The sequence below is a fragment of the Scyliorhinus torazame genome, chromosome 7 (genome assembly GCF_047496885.1).
Source record: "Scyliorhinus torazame isolate Kashiwa2021f chromosome 7, sScyTor2.1, whole genome shotgun sequence".
In the NCBI taxonomy this organism is placed as follows: Eukaryota; Metazoa; Chordata; class Chondrichthyes; order Carcharhiniformes; family Scyliorhinidae; genus Scyliorhinus; species Scyliorhinus torazame.
In genome coordinates, this window is record NC_092713.1 from 104,799,577 (window position 1) to 104,822,870 (window position 23,294).

A 23,294-nucleotide genomic window follows, 5' to 3' on the forward strand; every position below is an offset into this window, starting at 1 on the left:
GGTAACTGTGGCGACATGTACGGATGACTCCTGGAGGAAACCATGACACTACTGGTCGAGACGAGGGAAAAATGGGAGCGTGGGAAGAATTAGATACAGAAATCGAGGGAGGACTCTGGATCGAGACACTGTACAGGGCAAACTTCATCACCTCATGTGCAGGGCTGAGCCTATTGCAGCTAATGGTAGTGCAGAGGGTGCACTTTTTTTGTTTTTGGAAATGTTTTTTATTGAGCTTTCATATTTTATACACAGGACGCACGCATGGGAGGACAAATGCGAATGGTGCCGAGGAGGACTGGCCTACCTTGCCCACATGTTCTGGTGATGTCCCAGACTTGTCGAGTACTGTATGGGCGGCACGGTGTCACAGTGGTTAGCACTGCTGCCTCACAGCTCGAGGGTCCCAGGTTCAATTCTGGCCTCGGGTGATTGACTGTGGAGTTTGCACTTTCTCTCCTCGTGTCTGCGTGGATTTCCTCCGGGTGCTCCTATTTCCTCCTACAGTCCAAAGATGTGCAGGTTAGGTTGATTGACCATTCTAAATTGCCCCTTCGTATCAAAAAAAAGGTTAGGTGGGGTTACTGGGTTACGGGGATAGGGTGGAGGCATGGGCTTAAATAAGGTGCTCTTTCCAAGGGCCAGTGCAAACTTGATGGGCCGAATAGCCTCCGTCTGCACTGTACATGCGATGATACAGGACCGCCTTTTTCGAGGCCATGTCCAAGGTTATGGGGATGAGGATGGAGCCGTGCTCAAGAGTGGCGGTCTTCGGGGTAGGGAGAGGAGGGGAGCAAGTGGAGTGTGGGTGGGGGTCAAAGAATCAGGAGGGGAGGAAACAGCTCAGAACACATGGGAAACAGGGCTGGAGGACCAAAAGGGCATCGGAGCGAGGAGACAGGCCCAGGAAGGATGTCCCAAACAACAATTAGGAGGTCACACCTAGGTGACCGCAAACAAGCCCCTGGCATGTTTAAATACCAGGAAGCCACACATAATTATTGGAACAGGTCGACCAGGCGCCCGACCACCTGGGGCTTAAAGCAAACAGGCAACCCCCCCCCCCCCAAAACCTGTAAATATGTTCTCAATTCACATTTTACTCTGTGTGGTACATTCTCAATGGATTCCTTGTACTTTGTATTGTTTATTTCCTGTTCTTGCCTCATGTGTGTGTGTGTAAACACTGGTGTAACAACGTTGTTACCAAACAAATGTAAATACCCAACATTTTTGAAAAAAGTTTGATACAGTTTAAGATGGTGAATAGGGCACACTTGATTAAGTGCCTAAGGCGTGTACGAGCGAGTTCTTTTCGGGGATTGAGGATATGTGGGAGAGTTGATCTAGGGGACCGGCAAACCATATGCACAGATTTTGGTCTTGTCTCAGGTGTGCAGATTTTTGGGTCTCCTTTTTTGAAACAATATCACGGATTCAAGGGGTTAAAGTGGAGCAGTGCCCGATGGTGGCCATCTTTGGAGTTTCAGACTTGCCAGAGCTGCAGGAGGGAAAGAAGGCAGATGTCTTGGCCTTCGCTTGTCTAATAACCAAGTAACCAGGTCCAGACGGTTGTCCAAAAAAAGATACCGGCTTTTTAAAAAATTGTCTGTTAAAGTGTTTAGCCATTTTCTTTGGCTTTGAGACCAAACTGAATGGTCTTCACAAAAGATAGCACAAATAACCTCCCAGAAATGTTAGTGAAAAAGGGGTCTAGTGAGAGAGCTGAATTGAAGAAAATCCATATTAGTACGAAAATGGTGCTGGGGAAATTATTGGGGTTAAAGGCTGACAAATCACCAGGGCCTGAAAATCTGCATCCCAGAGTATTAAGGGAAGTGGCTCTGGAAATATTTGATGCATTGGTGGTCATCTTCCAAAAGTTTGTAGACTCTGCTTTTGCTACAGATTGGAGAGTAGCAAATGTAACACCACCATTTAAAAAGGCAGAGAGAGAAAAAAGGGAGAATTACAGACCAATTAACTTAACATCAGTAGCAGGGAAGATGCTTCGAGTCTATTATAAAAGACATGATAACAAGGTTTGGAAAACATTAACGGGGTTGGACAAAGCCAGCATGGGTTTAGGAAAGGCATATCACGTTTAACAAATCTACTGGTGTTTTTAGAAGATGTAACTAAGAGAATGGATAAGGGAGAACCAGTGGATGTGGTGTATTTGGACTTTCAGAAGGCTTTTGATAAGGTCCCTTATAAGAGGTTAGTGGGCAAAAGTAAAGCACACGAGATAGAGGGTATTAGCATGGATCAAGAATTAGTTGTGGGAAAAAATGGGTCTTTTTCCGAGTGGCAGGCAGTGACTAGTGGGGTATTGCAGGGATCATATATGTATTATGATCTGGGTGAGGGAACCAAATGTAACATTTCTAAGTTTGCTGACAATACAAAACTGTGTGGAATTGTGAGTTGTGAGGAGGATGCAAAGAGGCTTCAAGGTGATTTAGATGAGTTGAGTGAGTGGGTAAAAACATAGCAGATGCAGTACAATACGGCTAAATGTGAAGTTATACATTTTGGTGTGATAAACAGAAAGGAGGAACATATATTTGAATGATGATTATATTGGGAAGTGTGGATGTACAAAAGGATCTGGGTGCCCCTGTACACCAATCAATGAAGGTGAAGAGGCAGGTACAGCAAACAATTAGGAAGGCTAATTGTTGGCCTTCATTGCAAGAGAATTTGAGTTCCGAAGTAGGGATGTCCTCCTGCAGTTATGGTGAGATCACAATGGCAAGATGTTGTGCAGTTTTGTACTCCCTACCTAAGAAGGGATATACTTGCCATTAGGGAGTGCCGAGGAGGTTCACTGGGTTGACTGGGGTTATCAGGACTGTCCTATGAGACTAGATTGGTTTGAATGAGCCTGTATTCACTAGAGTTTAGAAGGGTGAGAGGAGATCTGATTGAAATGCATAAAATCCTAACAGTACTGGACAGACTAGATGCAGGGAGGATGTTTTCCTTGGTTGGGCAATTAGAACCAGGGGACCATTTAGGACTGAGATGAGGAAACATTTCTTCATTCAAAGAGTAGTGAACTTGTGGAATTCTCTACCACAGAAGGCTATGCAGGCCAAGTCACTGAATGTATTCAAGATATAGATAATCTTTTAAATTTTAATGGCATCAAGGGGTGTGGGGAGAAATTAGGAGTATGGCATTGAGATAGAGGGCGCGATTCGCCTGAAAGATTACAGTGTAATTTTGGGCAGGTTTGGCAGGGTGATTCACACTGACTTTTTGGGTGAGATCCAGACCTGTATTCATCCACACTAACTCATTTTTGGGTCTTGGGGGAGTTTCTCACCGGTCAATACCACACTGAGAAATTTTTGCTGTAGTGGGGAACTAAACTGGCTGGCCAGACCGGCCACATGGTGTTTTGGGCACTGGTTCAAAACGGTATCCCTATCCCAAAGTGCGGTTGAAGGTCCCCAATACCCCCCACCCATGGACAATGTGACCCCCTGTAGACATAGGCAACACCCCCAATCCTTGACCTCCGAGGAGCAATCACCCCCACCATTACAAGGTATCGTTAGTCCCCCCACCACCCATGCACCCATAGGTGATCCTGCCCAACTCCCATCCACCACTGTCTCCTGGGAGCCAGGAGAATGGGGCCTCAAACAGGACTATTTAGATGAGTCTAATGACATTTAAATATGATTATCTGGATCGTGCCCAGTAACGGTGTGATCGAGATCGCGCTGGATGCCGTGAGGCACGGCTCGGCGCCCAGCACAAAGCCCATTTTGGGCCTCTCCCAGGTTGCACCTGGCGCAACAGGATTGGTGACGGGCGCAACGTGGTGGGAAAAGTGAGCGCAGAGGATCAGCCATGACCATATTGAATGGCAGATCAGGCCTGAGGGGCCGAATGGCCTCCTAATCCTAGTTTCTATGTTTTTATTTACTCCAACAAATCCTTGAACGTTAGCCGTGCCTTTAGTAGGCATATTTTACTTTAATTTTCAGTTGGGTAATAAGCATTAACATCAACTCTAGGAAGCGCATTCCACATCTTAACCACCATCTGTATGGAAGACAAAAATGTCTCATTTTCCCTCTGGTTCTTTAGCCAATTATTTTAAATCTGTGACCTCTGTCTTGTTAGAGGGAACAATTTCTTCTTATTGCCTCCATCAAAACCCCTCATAATCTTGAGTACCTCTATTAAATCTCCCCTTAACTTTGTCCTAACAAGAGCAACAATTGTTTCTCTAATCTCTTCAAACAAGGGAAGTCTCTCAACTCTGTTTTCATCCAGATGAATCTCCTTTGTATTCTTTTTCAAGGCCTTCCCAAATCATATCATTGATTTATATTCTTCTTAAAATGTGATGCCCAGAATTGTACACCATACTCCAGCTGAGATCCAACCAATGTTTAAAATGATTTACCGGAATTTTCTTTTGTATTCAGTGATCCTATTTGCAAAGCAAGTTTCTTTTAGTTTCTTAAACCTTATCAAGCCTTATCAACTTGCCCTGCCACTTCCAAAGATTTGTGAAGGGTGGCACAATGATTAGTACTGCTGCCTCTGCAACAGCGACCAGGGTTCAATTCTGGCTTGCGCGTGGAGTTTGCACTTTCTCCCCATGGCTGCTTGCGTTTCCTCCAGGTGCTCTGGTTTCCTCCTCCAGTCCAAAGATGTGTAGATTAGGTTGATTGGCCATGCTAAATTGCACCTTAGTGTCCAAAGATGTGCAGGTTAGGTAGGGTTATGGGATTACAGCGATCGGTCGAGGGAATTGGCCTAGGTAGGGTGCTCTTTCAGAGTTTCGGTGCAAACGAGACGGACAGAATGGCCTCCTTCTGCACTGTAGCAATTCTATGGTTCTATAGCTCTTGGTCCCTCCCTCATCCACTCCCAAAATAGTATTATTTAGGTTGTAACCCAGATGAATGTTTAATTTACTGTAAAATATTCTGCCATCAAATTTTAAAATGAAACATTACAAAGCATTAGAATTTTCAAGTATTTGCAAGTCAAAATGAATTAAGGTCTTGAGGAGTAAAAGGATATGGAAAAGATTGGTCAGTGATATGCAATGAATTTTTATATCTGAATTCTAATTGAAGCTTGATACATTTACCCATGCTCTTTTTGTCTCTTTCAGGGGCTAGTTATTATCACAAGCAGATTTGTAGCTTAGTGTATCTGGCTGCATAGCTGCCATTCAGTATTCATTAAATGATAAAAACGCAAATATTCTCTGCTATTACTTTTGATACATTTTTTTTCATACATATAGAAACTGAAGGTAATTTTGTCGTCTGCCTCTTTCAGCTTGTAAACCTTGATCACTTCATATTTCAACTGACTGGCTAGATTAAGTGAAAATTTAACTATTTGGTAACTGTTCAATTCTAGACAATGTAATTACCCCTATCTAAACAATATAATAATAGTTCATGACCTTCTGTATGTACTCATTAAATTTTAATACGATTTGTGTAAACTCAAGCACATCGTGTAACCATGGTTTCATATTGGAGTAATTTCTTTGACCTCATCTTTGTTGATATAGTTTAATGGTTGCTGGCAATCGTTCAACGTCTCATTGTATTCTTTGCATATTCCTAGGTTGTAAGTGTTGAACATGGCTTATGTTATTTGAATGTGAACTGAGTCAGATCTTTTCTGCCACCTGCACTTGCAGACATTGAGAATGACCATCATTGCTGATTTTTCCATCACTACCATTAAGATGCTAAAATTAATTGGAACTCTTTTACCCACCCCAGCTACGATCAGTTACTTAACACGTGGTGATCATGTATGAGATTTTTCTGATTTACATGGTGTACTTAAGTAGTCTTTAAATGTTGAACTGATTTCTCATTATTTTATTTTTGCATAAATCACACATACTTAATGAATACATGCAGGACGTTATCTACTATTAAATGGCCTATATAAGCGAGTTAAATTGTCTAAAATTGTAAAACCTTCTGAAAAGTAAAATGTTCACCTAATTTATCTTGGTCTTTATGGTGTGGTGCTCAGTGCCATATGAGGCAGTGTATTACCCAATGAGCCCTTGAGCTAACACAGCCAGACTGTTGATCTAACATTGTTGTACTATAATTCTACATGCATGTTAGTGCCAGCAAACTATTATATATGTAAGCCCACTCAACCTTTTCCATCTAAAATACAGGCATTGTTTTTCTCTATTCTGGTACTTTGTTGAAGTTTAAATAAATGTGTATCCACACTTTATATCTTTTACGGTGGGTAGAAAATATCATGTTAATGCAACTCATAAATTTTCTAGGCTTTTCATTCTTTTTAATCAGCTTTGGAAGTCTTTGAAAAGTCACACCTGGAAGTAATCCTATATGAGTAACAGAGGAATTCATCAAAGCTGCAGCATGAACAGTCACTTCAAAATCTTGCCACTTTTCAGAATTCACGTTTGTTTAGTGTGAAATTATGGAGTGGTTTTTAATGTGTTTAAAACTACAGATTTGTGTATTGTGTCTTAGAAAAGGAGCCATAGGTAATTTTTAACGTGTTTACTCTGAGCGTTTGGTAGAAGTGAATAATTACTGGAGATGTTAATAAGACTTTTGTCTGCCTGGAAATCATGACTTTCATAAAAGGATAAATTGTTTATCTCAAGCAAGTTGTTTGAATTTTTTCCATTTCATTTTGCAGCATCAAAAGAGCTTTCATTGGTAGATTTTTACTTTAAACAAAAAGAAAATGTCTCATTTGTAGCTTGCTGTGTTTTTGCTGAAAGCTAATTAATCACTTTAGTATTAGAACTAGTAATGGTTCCATATGCGCTTGCCAAATGAAGCTCGTAGTCAGCACAAGTGCAGGAAAATAAATTTTAGTTTACTTTTATACTGAGCTTAATTTCATGCCAATGGGAACTATGAAATAATTGGGAGCTTCTATTGTATCTTGTATGTTTCATATTAATCAAAGGCCTTTCAATGTAGCTTACCTATTAAGCATTAATAACCCTAATCATTAAAAGTACATTATGAGTAATTTTTGCATGCTTTCTAACTTTTTTCCTGAAGGTATTAAAAATGAAACTACCATGGGATTACATATGACTGTCTGAAGACCTTAAATGCTTTGTAATGATGTGCTAAATCTTAACCTGATTGTAATTAAAACCAGCTTTTCTTCAATGTGTTTTGTCATTAGCCTAATGCTTTTGCATCAAGTAAAACCTATAAAGACATTAAGCATTGTTTAATGCTGAAAATGAGTTACAGGAAAAGCGAATTGGACATGCAGATGTTTCAGGTTAAGACCCAGATGATCAGTACATGGACCCCCATATGTGCGGCGTCTTCACAAGTTCTCAATTTCTTTTTCATCTCACCTGTGTACACGTGGTATGAATTCATTGAAAGTGGGCAACTCACCAAAATTCTTTTAATTAGGTCATATATAAAGTGTTCAGTGAAGCGAGCCTAGTGCTGTAATGGTACTGTATGAAAACTAGCTTGCTGGTGGAAAATAAGCAACACGATCGCTGATCTTATTTATTGATGTTTTCTTGCCATCCCTGTGTCTTTTTAATGCATCAACAACTGTTCTACGTCTGTGAAAACAAAACTGGTTATCGTGTGATTGAGAAAATTTGCTGCTGTTCTTCAGTGATGATATTTGTGCATCCATTATTTCCTAAATACTACATGCACCTCCATATCACATTTTGTACAATCCAGTATTTATGAACTTCATTGGTGAAATCCAATGGAAGGAAATTTGTATCTCCAAAATATACAATCTACTTTAATATAAGGCAAATGTTTAATTAATGTGAGACATGTTGAATTTTGTGTTAATTCAACATATGTGTAGCTCATCCATTTTAAACATTTAAACGAGATTACAGTCTGTCTTTGCATTTCATCCTGCTCTATCCCCATTATTGCTCCCATAAATTGCAGAAAGGAAAGACTAAATGGACTTGAAGAAAGCGAATTGCATGTTGTAAAGTAATGCTGAGCTGATTTTTGGCGGATGAATCAACTTGTCCTCCTGAAGTTTTCCAAAGCATATGCGGTTCGGGGGTAGAATATTTGTGACTGGTAGTTATCTGAGAATTCGCATTGAGAATTAATCTAGATTGTTCAGCACAGTAAGGTTTCAAGAAATAGGTAGCATATCTGATTTTAGTGTGCATGACTGAAGTATGATAATGGGATAAATATTTTAAAGTATATGTAAAATTCCATGAAGTGTTTCACCGTCGATGTTTAAACAGATACTGCAGTTTGATCTGACCAGGGTCAGCTGTTGAGTGCTGCTTCTGGTTGTGAGTAGATTTTTACATAATGTATAATACTACAAATTAAAAATTACATCTGGTGTGAATTTTGTTCTGGCTGCTGTACAATACATCTGACAGTTTCGTGCTGCAGGTCATAACTTTTCAGCCATAAAATATTTCACACCCATCGTGCACATCAAAGCAGAATGACCAAACGATCTTTCTGTTGGAAATGTGACTGGATGGCTGGGAATACTGTACTTCAAGTGCATGTTTCATTAGATTTGTGTTTCTTTACAATTCACTGTATATAAATGATGACATCAATGGAGTAGTTAAATATTCAATTAATTGATGTTTTAAGATGGTCATTCACATGATTCATTCTTATTAACAGTGGCAATAGGTAATGCAGATATTGGCAGTGTAACTGTGCTTTAGTTTTTTTCAACAATATACATAAGGTTTATTAGAAGTAGCACTTTCATGTAGTTTGGTTTACAGATTAACAAATATGGCAAGTACATCATGCTACTGTTAACAGGTGAATTAATCCCCATTCCCTGTTAATAATTATAATAATGTTCCAACTTGGATTTCTTCTTTCTATCAGATAACAGATTTCCAGAGAAGCTACCATTTACTTTTTATACCCCAAACAATATATGTTCCATTCATATTTTCAAATATTTTTATTTCAAAGCTCCAAAATAAAAACAAAAATGAAGTGGAATAGAGGGTTTGGAAATTATTATCTAGAGAGTGGCAATGAAGTTGTAGTACTTGCAGTTGTTAGCATTGCTCAAATATTGGATATGAGATTTTCATTCACAAGGTTTAAAACTGTGTGTACAAACAGTCAAAGCACAAACATAGTTAAAAGAGCAATGTGCAGCTATCATAAGCACCAGCAGATTGACAAGTGGACTTTATTACTTTTCTTATGTTTTCTCTCTTTCCAACTGTGCCTGGCTATGGAATTTGCAACTTTACTTTCCTTTAGCTGGAGGAGAGCATTTAAGAGATAGCTAAGTAGATGTAGCGATGGAGTACAGTTAACCTGGCAATCATATAGATAGTTGGGAAGAGGACAGAATGATAATAGATAGGTTAACTGAGTAGGCAAAGATCTGACAAATGGAGTATAATGTGGGAAAATGTGAAATTATCTGCTTTGGTGGGAAGAATGAAAAATAAGCATGTTATTTAAATGATGAGAGATCCAGAGAGATTTGCGTGTACATGAATCGCAAAAGGTTAATGAGCAGGTGCAACAAGTATGTAGGAAAGCTAATGGAATGTTATTTATTGCAAGGAGTATTAAACATACAATAGATTCTTGATGAGCAAGGGTCGGGGGTAGGTGGGAATGTGGAGTTGAGGTTGCAGTCAGAACAGCCATGATCTTGTTGGATGGCTGAGCAGGTCAAGTGATCTACTCCTAATTCAAATGTTTGTACAGTAAAAATACACGTGAAACTTGTTTGAATAGGGCGCTTTCACTTTATTCATTCATGGGATGTTGCCATCGCTGGCTAGACCAGTGTATATTGCCCATCCTTAATTGTCCTTGAGAAGATGGTGGTGCGCTGCCTTCTTGAATTGCTGCAGTTCATGCTCTGTAGGTACACCCACACTACTGTTAGGTGGGGCAGTTCAAAGATTTTGACGCAGTGACAGTGAAGTAACACTAATATATTTCCAAGCCTAAATGGTGAGTGGCTTGGAACAGAACTTCCAGCTGGTGGTGTTCACGGGTGTTCAACCAAGCACGCTACTTTGTCCCACGTGGTGTCAAGCTTCTTATGTTTTTGGGACTACACTCATCCAGACAAGTGGAGAACATTCCATCACACTCGTGTGTTTTGCCTTGTAAATGGTGGAGAGGCTTTGGGGAGTTGAGTTACTTGCCACAGGATTTCAAGCCTACGACCTGGCCTTGTAGTCACAGTATTTATATGGCTAGTCCAATTCAGTTTCTGGTCAATGGGGTAACCCCCAAGATGTTGATAGTAGGGGATTCAGCGATAACAATGCCATTGAATGTCAAGGGTGATGGTTAAATTCTCTGTTGTTGGAGATGGTCATTGCCTCACACTTGTGTGACGCAAATGTTACTAGCCACCTGTCAGCCCAAGCCTGGATATTGTCCAGGTCTTGCAGCATTTGTACATGAACTGCTTCAATATCTGAGGATGCATGAATGGTGCATTGTGCAATCATCAGTGAACACTCCCACTTCTGACTTTATAATGGAAGGAAGGTCATTGATGAAGCAGCTGAAGATGGTTGGGCCAAGGACACTACCCTGAGGAACTCCTGCAGTGATTTCCTGGAACTGAGATGATTGACCTCCAACAAATACAATCATCTTCATTTGTGCCAGATATGACTCCAACTACTAGAGAATGTTCCCTCTGGTTCCCATTGTCACCAGTTTTACTCGGGCTCTTTGATTCCGCACAGTCAAATGCTGCCTTGATGTCAAGGGCAGTCACCCTCACCTCACTTCTGGCATTCAGCCCTTTTGTCCATGACTGAACCAAGGCTGCAATGAGGTCAGGAGCTGAGTGATCCAGGCGGAACCCAAACTGAGCTTTGAGCAAGTTATTGCTAAGCATGTGCCTCTTGATAGCACAGTTGATGACCCCTTCCCCAGACTAGCCAAGCTGTTTGACTTTATTTTTATGAGGACGTTAATTCTGAACCGAGAGGGTGGAGCACCATGTGAGATTGTTGTTCTTTATGTTGTATATCTTGTTACGTACTATGGGATGTTTCTTATTAATTCGTGCTATTTCTGGAATTTTGCTGTCTGCAAAAGAAGTTCCATGTATTTCCGCTTTCTTTTTGTTGCTACAAAATTCTTAGATTTGATTTGCAAATACCTATTGGTGGTGTTTACAATCACAAAGGGTGTTTGATGTTTCCCACTTTAAAATGTGATTTAACGCCTACATTTTTATGCCACTTTCACTCCTCTTAACATTGCTATTCAGGTGCCTGAATCAACTGCTTATGTGATATTGAAACATGATGTGGTATTTATTTTTGAAACCCTTTTAAAGGTTGGAGTTGTACTTTGCTTTAAAATTAGTTTAAAAAACATCAAATTAAGAAATGGTAGAAAGTTGCACGTGTTTTCTTTCACTTTAGTTTAGCAACATTCAAAATTAGTAGCAAATATTTTTGTTGGATGTTCTGTTGGATAAAATATTTAGAACACTGCAATTAAAATGTTCATTGCTAATAGAGATAGAAGATTTTTTTAAAATTCAGTAAATTCTAAATACTGACCAAATTCTAACCATTCGATATGATCAGGAGAATTGAGACATCGGTGACCGTGACCTTTTTCATTAAAATATGCTTTTGAGGGAAATGGTATTGATGAAAGATGTATTAGTGGAACTGTATGGTGGTAGGCTAGTTTTGCGAAATTAATTTCTTGATTTCCCATCTCAAAGCTGTGGCAACCTCTAAATTGCAATAGTCTAACATGTGCCAAATGCATGTAATTTATATACTATTTCTGTCTCTGCCTCTATACCATTGCTGTTTGTGTTTGTGAGATCCAAAGTAATAAACCACCTTTGTTTTCTAGCAAAAAAATATTTTTGAAATCTCCAAGATTTACTAAATAACAGTAAATATCAATCAGTGATCTGTAATGTTAAATGGGGGAAATTAAAATAGTTAAGCAATACCTGGAACTTTAAAGAAGAAAGATCAATAAAATAAAATGCTGAGAACACAATTCAATATTTTCTTTTGTTGAACTGCAGGTAGAGTTGAACATCATTGAGAAGCTTTCCAAGTTGGTGCCATGTGAGCATGAGGATCTCTTGAATATTACCCTGCGCTTGCTACTGAACCTGTCCTTTGACACTGGACTTCGGAACAAGATGGTCCAAGTGGGGCTACTCCCAAAATTGACTGCCTTGATAGGTAATTTTTTAAAGTCAAAATCAGCAGATTTTCTTGTATTTTCTTAATTCATTATTTCAAAATTTCAGTAGCTGTACTATGCTGCACATGTGACTGTCAAAACAAATAACCCCACAGATGTAATAAGTATCAGGATCATTGGCTTCTTAGATGAGTTATGATCCAAGTATGCAAGGGGTAGTCATTGTCCCCATTCAGTCAACCTCACTTGCTTTGCAGTGGCAAGTGCTGGTGAGATGGAATATTGGCACAAGATGAAACCTATGAGGGAAGTTGGTACAAGCATGCTTAATGTGCTGCTGGTGATTGCACACTGGTTGCACATTAATGGTTGCAAATCTTTGCATTTCATGAATGTAGAGGGTGAATGCAGGAGCCCTCATAGTGATCTTTGTGATATCAATGATGCGTTTACATGAAACCTGCAATTTGCGCAGATTTATTTTTCAGTTCTCCATAGGTAGCGTAATAACATTTATTATTTGATAAAAGCATTAAATAAAATATGAGATGAAACACTAAGGACATGAGTAGGCAATTGTGCTCCACGAGCTCTTCAAGTAGATTGACTAATCACACCTGACTCCATTTTCCTGTTGTTGCTCCATATCTTTTGATAGTTTTAACAAAAATCTATTTCAGTCTTGCGGCTCCAATTTTGGAGAAGAGAGAGTTTCAAATTTATACTACCATTTGTGTGGTAAAGTGCTTCCTACTGTCGTTCCTGAACAGCCGAGCATCAATTTTAAGATTATGGGTGGAATTCTGCCAAGCCCCTGCCGGTGTGTTTGATGGTTGGCATGATCGGAGAACATGACGAAGCCCAGAAATCGGTTTCACGCCGGCTTGAATTTAAAGCGAGATCCTCCGCTGGTGGGTCGGAAAACCCGCTCCAGGCCAGGGGGTACTTCATTTGCAACCTGTTAATGGGATAGAGATGAAGGCCCGATTGGAATAGCTTTTCCAACCAGTGTGCACATTTTTGGGAACACCGTGGCATGCAGATGCTGTGACCTACCTTTATCGGGCCCTGCTCAGACCACTGTCTTCCGAAGAGAAGATGCTACTGGAGGCCTGCAGTTTCAGAGCATGGAGGAACACGTTGCACTGATTGGTGGATTGATCTCCATATATGGTGTCGACCCAATTAGTGGGGTCCAAACTGAAGGACCGCCCAAAAGAGCGCGAAAACCCCCAAGGATAAAGAGAGAGACCACCATGTGTTCGGCCTCTCTTGGATCTGGTCCCCTGGCAACGTCTACTTCCAATTGCAGCACCACCAGAAGTAAGCTCAAACGCCCGCTACCAGACGGATGAGCCCAGCTGAGCAGCAGTTACTTCTACAGACCCGATAGACCCAGAATTGAACAACGGCCACTGTTCCTCTGACCTAAGCTGGGTGCCTGAAGTTAAGTACAGGTTGTCATAGTTGATAGGTGTAGTTTAACTAGTAGTGTTTACGTTGCAAGATTAATTGTGTGTGTAAATAAAGTACCCTTGATCTTGAACTAACTAACTGGTGTTTGGCTCTTTAATCGATATCCGGTTGAACCTTGTGGTGGTATGATTTGATACCTGGCGACGCTGAGCAATATAATATCGATATCCAAAGAAAGAAGGGCAACCTCATTGATTGCCATATTTACAGTAGGTAAAAAAAGGCAACAACGTACGATTGGGGAAAAAGGACGGGAGGCGGTCCAGAGGAGTTACTGGCTAAGGGTGGAGGTGGGAGTCGTGGGGGAAGGAATTTCAAGGGTAGATGGCATGGGATCGGGCAGAAGGGATTGGGGAGGGTGTCTGGGGAAAGGACAAGGTGGTGATGGAGAGAGATGGGACCATGGGGTACGGTGTATCGAAAGAGGTAGGAGTGGAGGAGGGTTTAAGGAATGGACAAGATGTGGGGGAGTAGATGAGGAGGTATGGGATGCTGCCGGACTAGAGAACATTGCAGTTAGCATGGATGAACGTGTGAGGGAGCGAGTGAGGCGCTGGAGGAGTAGAGGTTGAGGGAGAGGCGGAGGGAGTCAGGAATGTTGAAGGCAGAGTGGAAAGGGACAAGGTCAGTGAGGATGAAAGCCTGGAGAGTACTGTAGGCGGGAGGGGTGGATGGCGAGGGAGGGGTGGAGGGAGAGGATGGACTGCGTTCGGATGCAGAGATCAAGGGATAGAAAGGAGTGATGGGGACGGGGGAGGGGCAGTCTCAGGTAGAGGCACCATGAGCTGTTTGTCTGTCTATGATTGCAGAAGTGCCCACGTGCTGGATGGACACAGGTGCTGCATGGGAGTGGGTGGATGGAAACGCTGGTTAGCATGAATGGACAACTGAAACAGAACCCCAGCAGACAGCATTGGAAAAGCTCAGGATAACCAGATGAGTGTGATGGATGAAGGTTCCACGTGTACGGGGGAGTGTTTACATCAGGCTGCCTAAGCTTGTCACACACTTGTCTCTCCAGACTCACTTGTGGTGCAGCTGTGGTTTTTGATAGATTTTAGATAGGTTCACTATCTCTTGGTTTTTTTTGCATTCCAGGTCTCTTGTGGTTCAACCTAAGATTGAAAAAAAAAACATTAATGTCTGGAGAACCTATGCCCTCAAGTTCTTTTTCTCCTCCACAACACAGAGTTAACCTTCATTTAATTTATAATTACTACTGATTTTTTTTTTTTTTACAATGTATTCCCTCATACTTATTAGTATTGTACCTGCCACTTTTTAGTCCATCTGGGATGGCACGGTGGCACAGTGATTAGCACTGCTGCCTCACAGCGCCAGGGACCCGGATTCAATTCCGACCTGAGGTGGCTGTCTGTGTGGAGCTTGCACTTTCTCACCGTGTCTGTGGGTTTCATCTGGGTGCCTCTCACAGTCCAAAGATGTGCAGGTTAAGTGGATTAGCCATGCTCAAGTAAGGGGCACAGATAGGCGCTTCTGTGAATGTGAAAGAGACTCCAGGATGGTATGTTGTCTCCCTGGTGCCAAGGTCACGGATGTCTCTGAATGAACAAAGGACATCCTGAAGGGGGAGGGTGAACAGCCAGAGGTCATAGTACACATAGGTACTAATGACATAGGCAGGAAGAGTGATGAGGTCCTGCAGAAGGAGTTCAGGGAGTTAGGCAGTAAGCTAAAAAGCAGGACCTCTCGGGTTGTAATCTGAGGATTACTCCCTGTGCCACGTGCCCATGAGGCTAGAGATAGTGCAGCTAAACACGTGGCTAAACTGGTGGTGTAGGAGGGAGGGTTTCAGATTTTTGGACCATTGAGATCACTTCCAGGGCAGGTGGGACCAGTACAAAAAGGACTGGTTGCATCTAAACTGGAGGGGCACCAATATCCTGGCTGGGAGGTTTGCTAGATTCACTCGGGAGGATTTAAACTAGTATGGCATGGGGCTGGGAACCAGAATGTGAGCTTAGAAGGGGTAATAACTGAAGGGGAAATAGAGAACCAAAATAAAAGAACAACATCACCCTCAGACAGAGCAAAAAAGGTGACAAGTATGAAAAGGGAGGTGATCAATGCAAGATTGAGGGTGTTGTATCTAAATGCACGCAGCATACGGAACAAGGTAAATGAGCTTGTTGCGCACATTGAAATTGGCTGGTACGATGTGGGCATCACAGAGACGTGGCTGCAAGAGGATCAGGGCTAGGATCTAAATATCCAAGGATATGTGTCCTATGGAAAGGACAGCAGATGGGCAAAGGGGGTGGGGTTGCATTGTTAGTAAGGAATGAAGTTAAATCGATAGCAAGGAGCGATATAGGATCAGAAGGCACAGAATCGCTGTGAGCAGAGTTGAGGAATCACAAAGATAAAAAGATGGTGATGGGAGTTATGTACGTGCACCCTAGCAGTAGTCAGGATGTGGGGCAGAAAATAAATCAGGAGATAGAAAAGGCATGTAAGAAAGGCAATATTACAATAATCATAGTAAGAAGTCTTACAACACCAGGTTAAAGTCCAACAGGTTTGTTTCGATGTCACTAGCTTTTGGAGCGCTGCTCCTTCCTCAGGTGAATGAAGAGGTATACCTCTTCATTCACCTGAGGAAGGAGCAGCGCTCTGAAAGCTAGTGACATCGAAACAAACCTGTTGGACTTTAACCTGGCGCTGTAAGACTTCTTACTGTGCTCACCCCAGTCCAACGCAGGCATCTCCACATCATGGCTACAATAATCATGGGGGACTTCAATTATGTAGGTGGACTGGGAAAATCAGGTTGGTAGTGGATCCCAAGAAAAGGAATTTGTGGAATGTCTAAGAGTTGTTTTTTTGGAGCAGCTTGTGACAGAGCCTACCAGGAAACAAGCAATTCTGGATTTGGTGATGTGTAATGAGGCAGATTTGATTAGGGAACTTAAGGTGAAGGAACCCTTCGGGAACAGTGACCACAATATGAGAGAATTTACCCTGCAGCTTGAGAGGGAGAAGCTGCAATCAGATGAAACGGTATTACAATTAAGTAAGGGTAACTACAAAGACGTGAGGGAGGAGCTGGCCAGAGTTGATGGAAAACGAGCCTAGCAGGGAAGACAGTGGAACAGCAATGGCAGGAGTTTTTGGGGGTTATTCGGGAGGCATAACAGAAATTTATCCCAAGGAGGAGGAAACGTGCTAAGGGTGGACAATGCATCCATGGCTGATGAGGGAAGTCAAGGACAGCATAAAAGCTAAAGAAAAAGCGTACAAAGCAAAAGAAAAAGCGTACAAAGTGGCGAGAATCAGTGGTAAGCCAGAGGATTGGAAAGCCTTTAAAAACGAGCAGAGGACAACTAAAAAAGCAATAAGGGAGGAGAAGATGAAGTATGAGTGCAAGCTAGCTAGTAAAATAAAGGAAGATAGGAAGAGTTTGTTTCAATATATAAAAGGTAAGAGGGGCAAAAATAGACATTGGACCACTGGAAAATATGGCTGGAAAAGTAATAATAAGAAACAAAGAAATGGCAGACGAACTGAATAGTTGCTTTGTATCAGTCTTCACGGTGGAAGACACCAGTGGGATGCCAGAGCTCCAGGAGAACCAGGGGGCAGAGGTGAGTGCAGGGGCCATTGCTAAGGAGAAGATTCTGGGGAAACTGAAAGGTCTGAAGGTGGATAAATCACCTGGACTGGATGGACTGCACCCCAGGGTTCTAAAAGAGATATCTCAGGAGATTGTGGAGGCATTGGTGATGATCTTTGAGGAATCACTGGAGGCAGGAAGGGTCTCAGAGGACTGGAAAGTGGCTAATGTAACACCACTGTTTAAGAAGGGAGGGAGGTAGAAGACGGGAAATTATAGGCCGGTTAGCGTGCCTTTTTTAGAGTCCATTATTAAAGATGAGATTGCGGAGTACTTGGAAGTGCATGATAAAATAGGACTGAGTCAGCACGGCTTCGTCAAAGGGTGGTCTTGTCTGACATATCTGTTAGAGTTCTTTGAGGAAGTAAAAAGGAAGTTCGACATAGGAGAACAAGTGGACTTGATTTATTTAGATTTCCAGAAGGCCTTTGACAAGGTGCCGCATAGGAGACTGTTCAATAAGTTTTTATAAAAATAAATGTTTATTCAGAATTTTTCAACAAAAATTTTCAACCATTCAAACCCCCCCCTCCTCCCCCGTAACAAAAAAGAAAAGAAAAGTTGCATAGCAAGACATAGACATATCAATCCAACATAATACAGAACTTTGTACAATGGGTTCCTCCCGCACTTATTGACTGTCCCATATGTTTATGTTTTTCCTTTCTGAAGTGCCCCGAGGAAAAACCCCTTTCCCCGCCCACCCTTCTACCCCCCCCCCCCCCCCCCCCCCCCCCAAAAGAAATACCCCCCTGGGTTGCTGCTGCTGCTGACCGACCTCCATCTAACGCTCCGCGAGATAGTCTAGGAACGGTTGCCACCGCCTGAAGAACCCTTGCGCAGACCCTCTCAAGGCAAACTTTATCCTCTCCAGTTTGATGAACCCTGCCATGTCGTTTATCCAGGCTTCCACACTGGGGGGCTTCGCATCTTTCCACATTAGCAAGATCCTCCGCCGGGCTACCAGGGATGCAAAGGCCAGGATACCGGCCTCTTTTGCCTCCTGCACTCCCGGCTCGTCCGCCACTCCAAATAGTGCTAGCCCCCAACTTGGCTTGACCTGGACTTTCACCACCTTAGACATAGCCCTCGCAACACCCCTCCAGAACCCATCCAGTGCCGGGCACGACCAGAACATATGGGCGTGATTAGCCGGTCTTCCTGAGCACCTCCCACATCTGCCCTCCACCCCAAAGAACCTACTCAGCCTCGCCCCTGTCATATGCGCTCTGTGAATAACCTTAAACTGTATCAGGCTGAGCCTGGCACACGAGGAAGAGGCATTAACCCTACTTAGGGCATCAGCCCACAGACCCTCTTCAATCTCCTCCCCCAACTCCTCCTCCCATTTGCCCTTCAGCTCCTCTACCAGAGCCGCCTCGTCTTCTTTCATCTCCTGATATATCGCCGACACCTTGCCCTCTCCGACCCATACACCCGAAATCACCCTGTCCTGAATCCCCTGTGCCGGGAGCAACGGGAATTCCCTCACCTGCCGCCTCACAAACGCCCTCACTTGCATGTACCTGAAAGCGTTTCCCGGGGGTAGCCCAAACTTCTCCTCCAGCGCTCCTAAGCTCGCAAACGTCCCATCGATGAACAAGTCCCCCATTCTTCTAATCCCTGCCCGATGCCAGCTCTGAAACCCCCCGCCCATCCATTCTGGGACAAACCGATGGTTATCTCTGATCGGGGACCACACCGAGGCTCCCATCGCACCCTTGTGTCGTCTCCACTGCCCCTAGATCTTTAGCGTTGCCGCCACCACTGGACTCGTGGTGTACCTTGTTGGCGAGAGCGGCAGCGATGCCGTCACCAGCGCCCCCAGGCTCGTTCCTTTGCAGGACGCCATCTCCAACCTCTTCCATGCCGCCCCCTCTCCCTGCATCACCCACTTACGGATCATCGCCACATTGGCTGCCCAATAGTAGCCACCCAGATTCGGCAACGCCAGCCCTCCTCTGTCTCTACTACGCTCCAGAAACCCCCTCCTTACCCTCGGGGTCTTGTTTGCCCACACAAAACCCATAATGCTCCTGCCTTACCCTCTTAAAAAAGGCCTTGGTGACCATAATTGGAAGGCACTGGAACACAAAAAAAACCTCGGGAGGACCATCATTTTAATCGACTGTACTCTGCCCGCTAGCGAGAGTGGCAACATGTCCCATCGTTTGAAGTCCTTCTCCATCTGCTCCACCAGCCGCGTCAAATTAAGTTTATGCAGGGCCTCCCAACTCCTAGCTACTTGGATTCCCAAGTACCGAAAGCTCCTTTCCACCCTCCTCAACGGTAGGTCGTCTATCCCTCTCCCCTGGTCCCCTGGATGCACCACGAAGAGCTCACTTTTCCCGACATTGAGCTTATAGCCCGAGAAGTCCCCAAACTCCCTTAGGGTCTGCATGACCTCCACCATCCCCTCCACTGGATCCGCCACATACAGCAACAGGTCGTCTGCATACAGCGACACTCAATGCTCCTCTCCCCCTCGGACCACCCCCCTCCATTTCCTGGACTCCCTTAATGCCATGGCCAAAGGTTCAATTGCTAATGCAAACAACAGGGGGGACAGGGGGCACCCCTGCCTCGTCCCTCGATACAGCCAAAAATATTCCGACCTCTGCCGATTCGTAACCACACTCGCCACCGGGGCTCTATATAGGAGCTTAACCCAACTGATAAACCCCTCCCCAAACCTCCGCAACACGTCCCAGAGATACTCCCACTCTACTCGGGCAAAGGCCTTCTCCGCGTCCATAGCTGCCACTATCTCCGCCTCTCCCTCCACCGATGGCATCATTATCACGTTTAGGAGCCTCCGCACATTGGTGGTTAGCTGCCTGCCCTTTACAAATCCCGTCTGGTCCTCGTGATTCACCCCCGGGACACAGTCCTCGATCCTCGTAGCCAGCACTTTTGCCAGCAACTTAGCAGCCAAGTTAAGGAGCGAAATCGGCCTATACGACCCACATTGCAGTGGGTCCTTATCCCGCTTCAGGATCAAAGAGATCATCGCCTCAGATATTGTCGGGGGCAGGTCCCCCCCCCCCCTCCCTTGCCTCATTGAAAGTCCTCACCAGCAACGGGGCTAACAGGTCTACGTACTTCCTGTAGAACTCAACCGGGAACCCATCTGATCCCTGGGCCTTCCCCGCCTGCATGCTCCCCAGTCCTTTAATCAGCTCCTCCAACCCAATTGGCGCCCCCAAACCAGCCACCTCCTGCTCCTCCACCCTCGGGAACCTCAGTTGGTCCAAAAATCGTCACATCCCCTCTTCCCCCGCTGGGGGCTGGGATCTGTACAGCTCCTCACAGAAGGCCTTAAATGCCTCATTTACTTTCACCGCACTCCGCACCGTATTTCCCCTTCCATCCTTGACTCCACCTATCTCCCTCGCTGCCATCCTCTTACGGAGCTGATGTGCCAGCAACCGGCTCACCTTCTCCCCATACTCATACGTTGCCCTCTGTGCTTTCCTCCACTGTGCCTCTGCCTTTCCTGTGGTCAACAGGTCAAACTCCGTCTGGAGACTTCGCCTCTCCCTAAGTAGTCCCTCTTCAGGGGCCTCTGCATATCTCCTGTCCACCCTTAAAATCTCCCCCACTAACCTCTCCCTTTCCCTGCCCTCTCTTTTCTCCCTATGAGCCCTAATGGAGATTAACTCTCCCCTGACCACCGCCTTCAGCGCCTCCCATACTACCCCCACCTGCACCTCCCCGTTGTCATTGGCCTCCAAATACCTTTCAATGCACCCCCGGACCCTCCCGCACACCACCTCATCTGCCAGTAATCCCACATCCAAACGCCACAACGGGCGTTGGTCCCTCTCCTCTCCCAACTCCAGTTCCACCCAGTGCGGGGCGTGGTCTGAGATGGCTATGGCCGAATACTCCGTTCCCTCCACTTTCGGGATCAGCGCCCTGCACAGAACAAAAAAATCTATCCGGGAGTAGGCTTTCTGTACTTGGGAGAAAAAAGAAAATTCTCTGGCCAGAGGCCTGGCAAATCTCCACGGATCCACTCCCCCCATCTGGTCCATAAACCCCCTAAGCACCTTGGCCGCAGCCGGCCTCTTTCCGGTCCTAGATCTGGAACGATCTAATGTTGGGTCCAACACCGTGTTAAAACTGATGAGAACAATATCAGCCATGATTGAATGGCGGAGCAGACGTGATGGGCCAAGTTGCCTAATTCTGCTCCTATGTCTTATGGTCTAAATTGCCCCTTATTGTCCTAAGATGTACAAGTTAGGTGGGTTTACAGGGAGTGGGCCTAGGTAGCGTGCTCTTTCAGAGGGTCAGTGCAGACTCAAAGGGATGAATGGCCTCCTTCTGCACTGTAGAAATTCCAATTCTATCTTAGCAATAGCCTGTGCAGCTTTTTATCATTTCCTAATGTGATACTTGGGTTGGTTTAGCACAGGGCTAAAGAGCTGGCTTTTAAAGCAGACCAAGGCAGGCCAGCAGCGCGGTTCAATTCCTGTACCAGTCTCCCCGAACAGGCGCCGGGGGCTTTTCACAGTAACTTCATTTGAAGCCTACTTGTGACAATAAGCGATTTTAATTTCATTTCATAACTTCTCCGGTTGCTATTACAATCCTCCATTTTGCTATCTTCTGCAAATGGTTTTCCTGGAGTGTATGTGCACAAAAAGGATCTTTGTTTTTCCATCCACCATGCTGGTTATCATCTCAAAGAATTCTGACGTTTGTCAAGTATAGTTGTTGCTATTGAAATCCACACTGGTTTCTTCGAACCATTTTGTTTTTATACTTGGTAATTTCATTCTTAATTAAGGATTTCAACATTTTCTCTTCCACAGATATTAAACTAACTGACCTGTTATTACCCTGATTTGCTCTGCCTAGCTTTTTAAAATTGTGTGCTAGATTGGCTAGTTTCCAATCCTCCAACACATGTCCATATTCAAGAGAACAAAATATAATTTCTTGGGCCTCTGCAATTTCCTCCATTATTTCCCTCTGGATCCTAGGATAATCCTATTTTTCAATCATCTGCAAACTGACAATCTTCTTGACCCACACCTCGCATTTAAAAATTAATTTCATTGATGTTGCTGATAAGGAACTTTAATCGAGGACCTCAGTAACTTGAGTGACAAGAGTCCCCTGTCACTTGCAATGAGCTGCAGGTTTGTTGCAGGAGGCTAGAAAAGGCCTATGACAGCCTTCCTGTAGAAGTGTAGCTTCCTTATGCACTACTCTTATTAGTGCAGAAGCTTAGTTCTGGGTCTATATGGCCAGTTGGGAGGGTATGGCTGTCAGCGCTCTCCTTTTCTTCTGCACCATTTGTGAGGTGTGATCATTCTACCCATTGCTGCAGTTCTGGCTTGAATTGAATGGCCGTAAAGGTTCGGGGAGTTTTGCCAGTACTCCTTTACTCTTAAAGTAACATGATCAAGCAACAACAAGCAAAAAAACAAAATCACTACTGCACCCAAGGCTGACTGGAAAATACAGTAAGGTGTCTTCCAAACCTTTTCAAATTTAATTTGAACATGTATGAGCCCCATTAAATACCACTGGAACTGCCCGTTTCCCATCCATGATTTGTGAATGGGTTTAGGAAACTGCGGTGACTCACATGAAAATGAAGCCCAGCCTTGAATCACATAATAGGACCCTCATTTTTATTAGTATTTCATCTCTCTTCATTTCTGCTTGGAGCTAAATCAAAACTTCCTAAAAAATCTCAATAGGTGGGCCAGTGACTGAAACACTCTTTCCCCCCCCCCCACCAAAACCACAAATGTTCTGTGAGCCACCCAGTTATGTTCAAAAAGCATAATATTAGATATACAAATATTAACCTCAAGGATTGCAATTGATCAGTTTCTGAAAAAGGTTCAACAGTGACCTCTAGTGGGCAATATTTTTGCACCACTTTCATTCCTGTGGCTATTCCCTCAATTGCTGAAGACCAATTGTCGCTACTTGCATAATATATTAATCGGTAGGTTGTTGAATGCATCATAACCACGAGC

At 43.7% G+C, this 23,294-nt stretch overlaps 1 protein-coding gene across 1 annotated transcript in view; it reads left to right on the forward strand.

Annotated features, from left to right (window-relative positions):
- Positions 1-23,294, forward strand: part of kifap3a (kinesin-associated protein 3a) — a 403,618-nt gene that overhangs the window by 133,776 nt on the left and 246,548 nt on the right. The window contains exon 10 of the mRNA XM_072511212.1: positions 12,058-12,220. Within this exon, the coding sequence (XP_072367313.1) occupies positions 12,058-12,220 (163 nt within the window). The remainder of the gene's footprint in view (positions 1-12,057; positions 12,221-23,294) is intronic.